General features: G+C 48.7%; 1 protein-coding gene across 5 annotated transcripts in view; it reads left to right on the top strand.

Annotated features, from left to right (window-relative positions):
• Positions 1-13674, top strand: part of Tbc1d1 (TBC1 domain family member 1) — a 214367-nt gene that overhangs the window by 154006 nt on the left and 46687 nt on the right. For all 5 annotated transcript variants that reach the window (XM_045130255.1, XM_045130256.1, XM_045130257.1 and 2 more), the window contains one exon: positions 171-310. In XM_045130255.1, the coding sequence (XP_044986190.1) occupies positions 171-310 (140 nt within the window). The remainder of the gene's footprint in view (positions 1-170; positions 311-13674) is intronic.

The raw sequence follows: 13674 nt of genomic DNA, 5'->3' as shown, positions 1-13674 counted from the left end.
TGTGAGCTTGCCGCTGGCCAGGAGCTCAGCCTCTGTTGTTCTCAGGTTCCATGTCTGTAGGAAGATAATTCTCAATTTAATTCTTTTGTTCAAAAAAGGAGTCAAGCTAAAAAGAAACCGTTAACACCCACCTCCTCATTAGTCCTAAATCTACTGTTTGGCAATTTTAGGGATGTAGACTCCAAAGCAACCCCCCTGGGTGACTCTGATGGGACGCCTGTGAAGACCCGGCGACACTCATGGCGACAACAGATATTCCTCCGAGTGGCCACTCCGCAGAAGGCATGCGATTCCCCAAGCAGATATGAAGGTAAGGCCCACCCTGAGAGCTCTCCTGATGCCCCCCCCCCCCGGAGGAAAGTGGAGACCTGGCTTCTTCCCTAGAGGACCAGAGGTGCTTGAGGGAGGAACTCAGGAGTCACTCAGGGCACCCTCCCCGAAAGCAGGAGCGGCACTGGGACACTCAGGTGGTCAGGCATCGGCCTTGGTTGTGTCCAGCCATGAACCAGAACCAGCTACCTGAACTGCCACACTACTGATTATGCTGTTTGCTACAGTGGCACAAGGGAACATGATAACATTACTGGTATATTTTTTAAAATATTCAAAATTTGCCAGGCATGGTGATGTACGCCTTTAATCCAATACTTGGGAGGCAGAGGTAGGAGGATTGCTGTGAGTTTGAGGCCAGCCTGAGACTAACTTGAAAAACAAAACAAAAACATAATAATAAAAATTTACTCTCCTTCTTTCTCTCTGTCAAAGAAATAAATAAAAATAAAATATTTATAAAAAGGGGGGCTGGAGGGAAGGCTTAGCAGTTAAAGCATTTGCTTGCAAAGCCAAAGGACCCAGGTTCAATTCCCCAGGACCCATGTAAGTCAGATGCGTAAGGGGGCGCACACATCTGGAGTTTATTTGCAGTGGCAGGAGCCCTGGCATACCCATTCTGTCTCTGTCTCTCCTCTCTCTCTCTCCTCCCTTTCTCTCTGTCAAAGAAATAAATAAAAATAAAATATTTATTAAAAAAAATCATAACCTGACAAAAATCACCCATGCAGATATTTCCAGAATAGGGTCACCTCTGGTGATGTGGTTTCTCTGTGCTCCTGGTCACTCCTTCTCTTACCTCGCTGCCACTCACTCTGTTGACCCCTTCCTGCGGGGGAGCTGCTGCGTGCGTAGAGCGGTCCACAAGCAGCGTGATGGTTTTGCTGTTGCACACTAGCCTGCGCATCACAGTGAAGTGTCTCATTCTTCTTCTGCCTCACAGCGAGGCTTCATCCTCCTCCTCCCAGATCCCAGCAGCACTCTATGAGGAACGGGCATGGTCCTGAGGAGTCCAGGAGGAACATGTGAGCTCTGCAAGGCTGCTAAAATAAGCTACCAATTATTTTTCCACCATGCTATTGTCTTCATGATGATGGTGCCACTAAAGAAACAATAGGGGTGGTTTGGGGTTTCCAAGTTTCACAAAATTGCTAAAGCCTGGCAGTAACCCTATTAGTAACTGAGGAGTATGCTTCAATAATATAAGTATATATAATATATATAGGGCTGGGGAGGTGGCTCCGCAGTTAGTCACTTGCGTGCAAAGCTTTTCGGTCCAGGTTCGATTCCGCAGCACCCACATAAAGCCACGTGCTCATGAGGCGGCGTGTGCATCTGGAGTTTGTCTGCAGTAGCCGGAGGCCTTGGTCTGTCCATTCTTTCTTTCTGCTTGCAAACAAAAACATAATTTAAATTAAAAAATAAATGTGTAAAAAGAAGTGCTAAGTTCAGCACTGGGGCTAGAGGTATAGAGAGATTAGACTGGACTGTCTCTGACCAAATTAACCCAGCATTTAGGCATGTGTGACAATTTCTGTGTACAAGTTTCTGAAATAATTAAGTTTCAAGAATCTAAATTTTACATCCTAGAAATCTATGTGAAAGAGGTAGAAGTTACTTTGGATTTAGAAATTTACTGTCTGTAAGACCAAGGTAAACCTCCCCAAGTCTTGTCTGCCCCCCACCTACCCATGCTGTGCCCGGGGCTCAGGGACTCTCACTGCCAGGCAAGCGCCCCACCACCAGGCTGTGCCCTAGCCCATTTCCTTCTTTATTCGGTGTGACCAGTCAGAGAGAGCAGGTGTTACTGCCACGTGGCAAGGCGAGTGTTTTCACAGCGAAGCAAGCACGGTCTGAAGCAGGACACTGGGAGCTACGCGGTGGTTCAGAGGCAAAGCACGGGGCTTGTCATGGTCATTGTGGCTGTTGTCCCAGGAAGCCATGTTCTCTCTCTCTCCTTGGATTCCCTGGCTGAAAAATTTGCAGCACTGAGCACTGGAAAGAACCATACTTGGTAAAGTATTCAGTGGATCAAAGGGGGTCTCAGGGGAGTGCTAGTTAAACCGGGTCCAAGTGGCTGCAGTCTGGTGTGCTCAGGAATGCACCTGGGGATATGGCTGGTGGCACACTCACTGGCCTGAGTGGAGGAGCGTGGTACTTGTGCCTGTGTTCCTGCCTTTTGGAGCCTCCCTCTTGCTCCCTCCTGGAGGCAGGCAAGTGGAGGTGCTCACACCCCCCAGATGGAGATGTGAACACACCTAGATTAAGTCACTTGATCAGCCGTGGGTCAGAGTCGCATTTCACCATGGGATCAGAGTCCTGTGGGGTCTTGTCAGAAGGCAGATTCTGATTTGGTGGCTCTGGTACATCCTGAGCTCCTCTCGACGTGGCTGGTCCACTTTGAGTAGTGAGGGCTCCAAGGAAGCAGTCAGGACAGGTAGGTCCAGGTCGGCTAGTCCTATCCTGGCTTCTCAGGAAGCTCCGTGTGTCTCTGCAGATGGACTCGGGATCTCCCAAGAACTCAAGCCTCAACTATGTCTCACGTACCAGTGATCTTGTTTTCTTTGTGAACACAGGGTTGCACACATGCTAGCCAAGTGCTCTGCCACTGAGCCATCTGGGACCCTTTTTGAGGCAAGAGAGTTTCTTTGTTTGCTTTAAGCAGGATTTTTTTTTTTTTTCCCCTGAGGTAGGGTCTTGCTCTAGCTGACCTAGAATTAACTTTGTAGTCTTAGTGGCCTTGAACTCATAGCAGTCCTCCTACCTTGGCCTCCCAAGTGCTGAGATTAAAGCCATGTGCCACCATGCCTGGCTGTGTTTTTTAAAATATTTTTATTTATTTGAGAGAGAGAGAATGGGCGCAATGAACTCCTGACACATGCACCCCCTTGTGCATCAGGCTTACGTGGGTCCTAAGGAATTGAGCCAGGTTAGGAATTGAGCTTAGGTTTCACAGGCAAATGCCTTAACCACTAAACCATTTCCTCAGCCCTTTGTTTTGTTTTGTTTTGTTTCAAGACAGAGTCTTGAAAGCCCAGGCTGGCCTTGAACTTACTATGTAGCTGAGGATGGCCTTGAACTTCTGATCTTTCTTCCTAAGTGCTGAGAATATAGGTGTAAACCACTTCCCTTGGTTTGTTTAGTTCAGTTTTGTTTTGTCTTTATGCTGGGACTCAAACCCAGGGCTTTGCGGGTGCAAGGCGACTCTACTAATGGAGCTCCGTCCTCAGCCACCCAGGTAGGGGTTAAAGTGTCCAAGCTAGACCTGCCCAGGTCACGAGCGTGGGGCAGGACATTGGCATGGTGTTCCCTCCCCACTGAGAGTTTTGATAGCTACTGCCATTGAGACCAGCCAACCAGTGGACCTCGAGAGACTGGAGAAACTGTCGCCACTTGGTGGCAGTGTGACTCCCTTGTCTTGATGGCCCTGGTTTCTTTGTAAGCCAAGGAGGTGTGCTGGCTTCCTATTCCTCCTCAGTGTTCTGTGAGACCTTGTTATGATAGTGACTCATGACCCATTCGCAACGTGTCTGACCAGGAAGCTAGTTCCGGCTCCAGATGTTTCTCTGTCTCCGTAGGGTTTTATGGCATGGGCAAAGTGAGACAGCAAACTTGTCTCCAGCTAACACAAACACATGACTTTTTTTTTTTTTTCCAGGTAGGATTTCGCTCTAGTCCAGGCTGACCTGGAATTCACTATGGAGTCTCAGGGTGGCCTCAAACTCACAGCAATCCTCCTACCTCAGCCTCCCAAGTGCTGGGATTAAAGGTGTGTGCCACCATGCCCGGCTATAAAAATTACTTTTTTGAGACAAGTTATATCACTGTGCAGCCCTGACTGGCCTTAAACTTGGGATCCTCTTGCCTTAGCCTCCACATGCCAGGACTACAGGCATGTGCTACCATAACTGGCAAGATTCTTAACTGCCTCTCATATAACTTTCCTTTCTGTGGTGAATAATGACCAGTTGTGAGAGGAAGCATTTTCTGCAGGGCCAGGATCTGATTGCATGTACATTTTGTCAGTTGATGTAGCAAGATATTTTTCCACATGGTGCCTTCTTGGCATGTCCCTTCAGATGCTAGCGACACCACAGTGGATGACAGGACTTTACCTCAGCTTGCTGCTCTTAGGCTTGTTAACATTGCTCAGCTAGCACCAAGTTACCTTTTCCTCAAGGGTCACTAGCGTATGAACAACCAGTCCTTAAACTTTGAGTGAGGCCAGTGCTTAAAGGTGATTGGAAGACATCACCTGACCCCTGCTTCTTGGTAGGCAGGCTTTTGGAGCAGGATATACCTAACTAGAGTTTGATCCCTACTTTCTCACAATGGGACACAAGTGACCATGACTTGCTTCTAGCACCTGGATGCCAGAGCATTCCTCTTCCTCCTATGTCCTTATGCCTACTGAGGGCAAATCAACTCTTCAGCTTTTTGGACTTTGCTCTCTCCAGGTCTTTGTTCAGTTCCAAAGCTGGAGATTTGATCTGCCCAGGCTTCACTGTGTAGCCGAAGCTGACCTTGAACTCCTGGTTCTCCTGCCTTTGCGTCCCAAGTGCTGGGGTTGGAGGTGTGTACCTCCATACGTAATTTTACCTTTAAACTCTTAATCTGCAGGCACTGGGGAACGCTTGAAGCTGTTAAGATGGGGCTGGGATGGTTAGGCTGATGTGGGGGAGGAACATCAGGTTTCCCTGCCAGCTGGCCTTGCTCGCCTTTCTTCTGCTTCAGACTGCAAATGTGCAGGGTGGGGGGTGTTGGCTCCTCCGGCCGCTCTCACGCGCTCGTGGGAAGCCACGTTGCCAGGAAGCCTCCCTCAGAGCTCCCACAGTTTGTCCTCACCCACCCCTGGGACCCAGCCCGAGGGTCACAGATTAGTGGCATCTACAAAGAGCCAGATTTTTTTCAACCATCTTGAAGTCCAGTGTGCCCTAGAATCTCTTTGGCTTGTGAAAACAGGGTACTCTGCATCACCTCCTCCCCCCAGCTGTCTCATTCTGAGGATTGGACTCTTGGCTGGAGCCTTCAGGTGGCCTTGGCTGCCAGGAAAGGGTAAGGCCTATTCTGATCTAAAAACAGACAACGGGTTGAAAAGTAGAAATACATTCTACAGCCGAAGCAGCCACATAGTCCTGTTTTCTTTGCGTGGAACTCATCAGACACTAATAGTAGCCACTGTGATTGTCCCCACCAAGTCATCAGCATCTGGTGTCCTTGTTTTTACATCGTAGTTTCTCATGTGTCACTGCCCAGCTTAAGACACGAGGCTAGAGATGAAATGATAACTCCGTGGCTCCCCCAGCGCTCAGTCAACACAGTTGAGGTGTGACTATTCTGTCACATGGAGCGTTCACAACGTTAGGAACAAATGATCAGGGGCTTGGGCTGCCTTGCTCGCCGCAGTCGGTGTTCATGCAGCAGTGGGCTGTGTGACAGTGGCAGGCTTGCTAGGAGGCACGCTGAAATTAGGCATTACCAGTAACTAGGGCTTTAGCAGGATTTGACTCTGCCTAGCGGAATGGTTTCTGTCAGTTACGTTTACGTAAGTGAAGGAACGTGTGTCTGCTGCAGACAGGGAGGCCAAGTGCACCCGCTGCGCACAGGCTGGAGGCTCCAGCATTACAACTGTTGGCACATTGAGCGAGCTCTTGACTTTGTAAGAGTCTAGAGACAAAGCCAAAGGAGAACGTTATTCTGCTGACTAATGGACTTTCCCAAGTACATTTGTTGTAACACTTCCATACCAGTGAAAATATTTGCTGCCTAAGTCCTGAAAGATGTAAACATCATTCCCCAAAGTAGGAACACTGTAGTTACAGACGTGCACGACTCTGAAAATGGTTAGTGTTGGATTTTGGGGTTCACAAGGGAGGACCAAATTGGACAGCTTTTTGGACCTAAGACTTGACTGTAACGGGAGAGGGAAAATGGGAGAAAGAGAAGAAGAGAAGAGAAAGGGGGTGTATGCACCAGAGCAAGAGAGGGGAGGAAAGGAGAGATGCTCTCACCTGAGAAGTAGATCCAGAAGAGGAGAGCCGTCAGGGAGGGTGCTATGGGAAGAGTTGAGCAACGGCTCTGCGAGGGAGGGGCCTCAGGCGGTGTGTAGAACGCAGGGCCTGGGGAAGGCGACCTTCCCTTGTCATCATCATAGCGGGAGGCAGTCCAGGGTTAACACAGCCAGGCTGGAAGGGGAGGGTGGCAGGGGATGAGTAGAGAGCTCTTAGACTAACAGGTAGTACCAAGCTATGCGTTTTCTGTTGGAGAGGAGACTAGCGCTGTCACCGGGTGTTGAAATAAATGTGCTTTGGCTGGAGGGCTCACCAGAAGTCACATCCAGTCTCAGCTGGCACTTCAGTGTCCGCTCTAGGCTTGTATTTTGAACCAGCATCTTCCATAGTAACCGAGATAAGGATTTTCTTCTTCCTTCCGATGCCAGCCTTTTCCCCTGCCAAGGCTTTTGTTTGGGGCTGGAGTGCAGGATAGACACAGTTGGCTCCTTCAGCCCTGCGAGGCCTCAGTGGGGCCTTAGATGGGAAGCCTTGGGGGGGGGGGTATGCCTTCCTTCACAATGTGGTATTTATTCTTGTCACTGTTTATAAAAAGGAAAATAGTTCAAGTTCATCACTCTTCAAAGAAACCAGTATGCACCACACTGGAAAAGTTTTCATTAACCATAGCACCGCCACCTTGGTCACACACACTGTCCTCGTTTGGATTTTCATCCACCCATTTGGATTCCTCGTCATCTTCCACTGCTCAGGTGTCTTTGTCCTGCAGTTCTCTCTTTTTTCAGAGCCTCACTTCCAGTTTCCAAAATTTGGATTATTTAGGGATCATATCTGATTGACTGCACACTGATGTCACCAAAGAGGAACTAATTTGTCTCTCCTACGAAGCCTATGCGATGGTGGAGCAAAGCTCATTCGGTGATATTGACAGCCTGGGCCCTTCTTTTCTGTTTCATCCATGCACATGTCTCCCCATCAGCCTTCCTTGCATTTCTGAGCAGAGCAAAGACGCATCAAGGAAGAACCTTAAAGCTCTTACCCAGAGAGCAAAACTCCAGAAACGCCTCCTGGACAGCTGTTGTGGACAGCTCCTCATCGCTGGGATGAACATCCAAATCAGACAAAGTTTATGGAAGGAAAGGATTTATTTCAAGCTTACAGATCCAGGGGGGGAGTTTAACCAATGGTGGGAGAAACTGCTTCCATACATCCAAGCAGAGAGAAATGACCAGACAGCCCTTGAAAAGCAAAAGCAGCAAGCACGAATAGGCAGCAGACAACAGGGAACCAGACAGAGCCCAAACCTCTGCATACAGTTTTGGCTGGAGATCAGATCTTCCCCCAGCCACACCTCAGGGCTGGCTCCCAGGATCCGTCCCACCATACCTCCGCCAGCCAGGCAGCTGGAGACTAGCTTTAATACAGCTCCTGAGTCTGTGGGGCACACATTCAAGCTACCACAACAGCCTTTAGCATGTCACTGTCCCCTGGCCACCTGTAGCCACCAGGAAGCTGGGAGGCATGGATTTCGGCTGAGGACATTGCCATCTTGCCCACGGTTTGGGGAGAAGGGACTGACGGCGGGTCTGAGGTCCTGCAGCGCGTCCTGTGTGGAGTGTCTGCGCTCCTGCTGTGCCTCGTTCTTCAGCCCGTGACTGCAGAGATGACTTCCGCTGTCCAGAAAGCCCTTCCCACTCACTGTCCCCTCCCCCCCCCCTCCACGCCCCAGCCAAACCACGATACTTTAGCACTGGCAGACTTGGGGCAGGCTGTCAGGCCACCGTTGCTCCTCTTTCCTCACAGGCACCATCAGCCTCTCTTTTCCTGATGCTTCTCTAGGGCTTCCCTTTGCCCCTAGTGGCGTGCAGCTTACTGCCTCGGGTTATTGGTGTCACCTTCAAGCCTCTGCTGCTGAGCAAGCACAGCAACTCTACTCATGCATAACTATGCACATGCACGTATCAACTGTTCATGTGTTTTTTGTTTTTCGAGGTAGGGTCTCACTCTAGCCCAAGTTGACCTGGAATTCACTATGGAGTCTCAGGGTGGCCTCGAACTCACGGTGATCCCCCTACCTCTGCCTCCCAAGTGCTGGGATTAAAGGCATGCGCTACCACTCCCGGCAACTATTCACATGTTATTTCAGAGAAAAGAGAGTGGAAGACAGTAAAGGGGAATGAGTGTGTACCAGGGCCACAAGCCACTGCAAATGAACTCCAGACACATGTGTCACCTTGTGCCTCTAGCTTACATGGGTACTGGGAATTGAACCTGGGTCCTTTGGCTTTGCAGGCAAGTGTCTTAACTGCTAAGCTCTCTTTCTAGCCCATTTTTAAAATTGTTTTTTGTTCATTATTTATTTATTTATTTGAGAGCGACAGAGCAAGAAAGGCAGATAGATAGAGAGTGAGTGCACCAGGGCCTCCAGCCACTGCAAACAAACTCCAGACACGTGCGCCCCCTTGTGCATCTGGCCAGCGTGGGTCTTGGAAAATCGAGCCTCGAACCGGGGTCCTTAGGCTTCACAGGCAAATGCTTAACCACTAAGCCATCTCTCCAGCCCTCTAGCCCATTTTTTGAGGTAGGGTCTTCCTCTAGACCTGGAACATACTCTGTAGTCTCCGGGTGGCCTCCTCCATCTCACAGTGAGCCTCTTATCTCCGCCTCTGGAGTGCTAGGATCAAAGGTATGTTCTACCATGCCTGGTGAAAAAGTGGGTTTTTAATTTAGTGCTTGTTTTATAGACTAGAAGTCTGAGCCCAAAAGCCTGATAACCACAGCAGCCTGCATATGTTCTGGTCAGCAACAGAGCTTCTGGTTGGGAGATTAGAAATGGGCAGATTTGGGCTTTGGGTTGCAACCTCTAGGTTGTCACGCCTGTCTCAGTTTCCGTTTGTGTAAGATGGGCTAGCAGTAACTGTCTCATACCACGAGAGGCAGTATTGCACATGCTTGGGCCTCCCTTGGACAAAAAAGTGCAAGCCCTCAGAAAATCACAGAGAACTAAAGAGAGATGTGATGGAGAGCAGATCTTGGGAATGCTGGGGTTTCATATTTCAAAGTGGTGAGACCTCTGGGAAAGGTAGACTGGAATCTCAGGTCTTCATTTGCAACAGGCCTCCTTTCTCACACGCACCTTTCTCAGCTGCCACCATCTAAACAGGGTTCTGTAGCGTTCCCCATTGCCTGTTGCTTTGTTTGCTGGTCACGAGATAAGCAAAGCCACATCAGGAGTTGAGTGGTATGGTAGGGCATGCCAGTACCTCAGTACTTGGAAGCCTGAGATAGGAAGATCAGAGAGTTCGACACTAGGCTGGCATTGCAAAAATTAAAAAGGAAGGGGCTGGAAAGATGGCTCAGCAGTTAAAGTGTTGGCCTGTAATGCCTGGTCCAATCCCCAGTAGCCATGTAAAGCCAGATGCACAAAGCAGTGCATGAGTCTGGAGTTTGTTTGCTGGGCATGGTCGCACATGCCTTTAATCTCAGCACCCGAGAGACTGAGGTAGGAGGATCGCTGTGAGTTCGAGGCCAACCTAAGACTTCATAGTGAATTCCAGGTCAGCCTGGGCTAGAGTGAGACCCTATCCCAGAAAACAAAAGCAAACGAAAAAATCAACATTGTGGTAAACAATTCTACTTGTGGTTTCTGGCCCCCTGAGGGAAAGGACAAACCCTGTATAACTGGAAATGCCTGATTAGTTGTAGAGTCCATGCATTGTTCCAGTCAAGGGTGTTTAGGCTATTGAACTTTTTTTTTGTTGTTAAAAATATTCTTATTATTTGCAAGGAGATCAAGAGAGAGAGAGAGAGAGAGTGAATATGAAAATGAATGAATGGCATGCCAGGGCCTCTAGCCACTGCAAATGAACATGCTCCAGATGCATGTGCTACCTTGTGCATCCAGTTTTATGTGGGTACTGGGGGATTCAACCTTGAGTGACTAGGTTTTGCAGGTAAGTACCTTCAGAGCCATCTCTCCAGCCCTCCTTTGTCTGTTTTTGTTTGTTTGTTTTATTTTAGGTAGAGCCTCACTCTAGTCCTGGCTGGCTTAGAGCTCACCCTGTAGCCTAGGGCAATCCTCCTATCTCAGCGTCCTGAGTGCTGGGATTAAAGGTGTGAGCCACCACACTTGACTTTGAGAATATGGCATTATGTGAGTACTGGGGAATTGAACCCAAGCTGTCAGGCATTGCAAGCAATGCCATCTCTCCAGCCCTTGTTTTTAGCTTGTTTTACTTAATATCCTCAGGTTTATCCACATGGTAGCCTGACAGGTTTCCCAATTTTAAGGCTGAAATGTAATCTGTTATATGTGTGCACCATATCTGGCTTCTGCTCACACCTAATTGTGGATAGTCACATTGTGCCTCTCTTGGTTGTGAGAATAAATACTTCTTGTGAACGTGGGCGCAGATGTCTCTTTGAGATCTTGCTTTTGATTCTTTTGGTGTATGCCTACACGTGGGATTGCTAGATCATACGGGCTTTTGTTTTTAATCTTTTGTTGTTGTTGTTGTTGTTTTTGTTTTTGAGGTAGGGTCTCACTCTATCCCAGGCTGACCTGGAATTCACTGTGTAGTATCAGGGTGGCCTTGAACTCACAGTGATCCTCCTACCTCTGCCTCCCGTGTGCTGGGATTAAAGGCGTGCGCCACCACGCCTGGCTGTTTTTCATCTCTTGAGGCGCTTCCATATTGTTTCCACAGCAGCTGTCCATTCCCGGCCGTGTTCCAGGGCTCCAGCTTGCCCACTGCCCGCCAACGTGTGCCACTGCCTGGTTATTTCAGGAGCAACCACCCTAATGGGTGTGCAGATCATCACATTGTTTCTGATGTGCATTCCCTGATGACTTTTGGAGCACTTCTCCATATCCTTGTTGGCTATTTATGTATAACTTCAGTCCCCTCCCCACCCTATGCTCTACGTTTTGCCCTGTGCTGGGGATTGGACTCTCTGTTCTGTTGTTTTGAAACACTTCACTGTGCAGTCCAGGCTGGTCTGACATTCTTCCTGACTCAGCCTACTAAGTGCTTAGATTCTAGACATGCGTCACTGTGCCCTATGCTTTCCCTACTGGTCTGTTTTGTTTTGCTTTCTAGTTGCCCCCCCCCCCCACTCCGCCAGGTAGGGACTCATTCTAGCCCAGGCTGACCTATGTAGTCTCAGGCTGGCATCAAACTCAGTGATCCTTCTGCTTCTGTCTCCCCAGCACTGGGATTAAAGACATATGCCACACCATGCCTGGCTTAGTTTTGTTCTTTATAAAATATTTTCATTTATTTGTGAGGAGTGAAAGTGTATGCCAAGACCTTATATGGGTGCTGGCAGATTGAACCCTGGCTTTACAAGCAAAGACCTTAAACAGCTGAGCCACCTCCATAGCCCTGCTTTGTTTTTTGACCTGAAGTCTTTCAGTATAGCCCAGGCTGGTCTCATATTCTCAGTCTTTGTGCCTTGGTCTCTCGAGTGCTGGCATTATGGGCTGTGTCTCCACAACCATGCTGAGCTCACAGCAACTTGACATTAGAGGACAGTCGTGTGGCCAAAAGAGGACCTGTGCTTGGTACTCCAGTTGCCTTGGCTTTCCAGCTTGTCATGGTCACCTGGGGAGAATGCTGCTGGTTTCAAAGACAATTCTGTCCAGGATATGGACTTTGTGGGGGGTTTCCAGGTGGAAAGGTCACATTTCCACATAAAACTCATTGAACATCCGGGGAGGCGGAGCAGTTCTCTCTATTTTAAACTTCTTGCTTCATTGCATGGACTACCCCCTCTCCTCTCCCTAGCAAAGCACAAAAGTGTTTCCTAACTTGGAGGTCAAGGTCTTCCTTTCATGGGTTCCCATCTAGATCACGTCCAGATAAGCGTTGTATGGGTAGGTGGAGCTGCCGTTTGGCTGCACGCCAGGCAGGGGAGAGCACAGGACAGCATCTGGACTACAGTGTCCGGCAGTCAGTTTTTCTCCAGCCACAACAGCACCGAGTTCTGTCTGCTTCAGGCCTGTTGTGCAAGAGTAACCCAGTCAAGGGTTCCTTTGGACTTTTGGTTGTCACCTGGATACATCATGCCTTTCCTGCATCTCCCCTTGGTCACACATTCTATTCTGTATGCCCATGTTTCTGTCTCCCTGAGCTCCTTATGACAACACCTGCTCCTCATCCCCACTCTCTTCCCCCTCCCAGCGGTTCCTACCAAGTCTCTGTCCTAGCGTGGGCCATGGTATGACCTGCTCATTTCTCCTTATTTCTGGCTGAGAAGCTTCCAGTGCCCTTCTCCAGGGATGAGCGCACAAATTCATGCTCATGCTCTGCCTCTTTATGAACCAGACATCATGATCCTCCTGCCAACGAGCCCTGACCCAGTGTGCGTGTGTGCATGTGCATGTGTGTGTACGTGTTTGTTTGATGCTTTTAGACCCTGTGCCTTGCATCTGATCTCGTTGCTATAAAGAGGTAACTGTGGACATGCTGCTATGCTGTCAAAATGTAAACATCCATGGAAAATCCAGTGGCAGACTGAAAGGAAAATACAGGGATACATACAAATGCTTATCTTTGGGAGGGTAGGATTATAGGTAACTTTTCCCTTTAAAAACATATACAATATCTAAGACTGGAGAGTTTAGCAGTTAAAGCATTTGCCCGTGAAGCCTAAGGACCCACGTCCAATTCTCCAGTACCCATGTAAGCCAGATGCACAAGATGGTGCATGCATCTGGAGTTCCTTTGCAGGTGTCTGAATGCAGATGGTAGGGTGGGTGGGTGGGTAGGTAGGTAGGTAGGTAGAAAGAGAGAGAGGGAGAGAGAGAGAGAGAGAGAGAGAGAGAGACGGAGGTAGGTTTACAGTTTACAGTCCCTGTCCTGGTGTGATGAGATGATTTTATCAGGTATTAACCTCTTGAGTGCAGACTTGTATCCTAAGCACTGTAGTGGGGTTGGGTTAAAGTGGGTTTCTGATCAATAAAGGAACACTCAATAATAATGAGGGAGATAAATAGCAAACACCAAGGTAGAAGAAGAATGGGGAATGCTAGGAATATGATAGCCAAGTTCAAGGTTCTGAGTTAGAAATTTTGCACTGTAAGAGAAGGTAGATATGTTGTCTTTTATTGATAGACTACTGTGTCCTGGCACACATCTCACAAGCTTGGGTATTACAACTTTACTAGTAGTCCATTTATACTCCAAGCTTAATAAATATTCAATTAAATCCTTGTGGGGGGGGGACATGGCCTCCTCACTAGCCCCTCCCCCTTCCTTGACAGAAAGCTTGTGGGCCCAATCTTGTGCACATCACCTTTGGGTGATCTCAGATGCTAATGGTTCAAAGGGTC

This window comes from Jaculus jaculus, chromosome 11 (assembly GCF_020740685.1).
Source record: "Jaculus jaculus isolate mJacJac1 chromosome 11, mJacJac1.mat.Y.cur, whole genome shotgun sequence".
NCBI classification, from domain to species: domain Eukaryota; kingdom Metazoa; phylum Chordata; class Mammalia; order Rodentia; family Dipodidae; genus Jaculus; species Jaculus jaculus.
The sequence above is the reverse complement of the archived record's forward strand: the minus strand, read 5'-3'. Positions and strand labels throughout refer to the sequence as shown.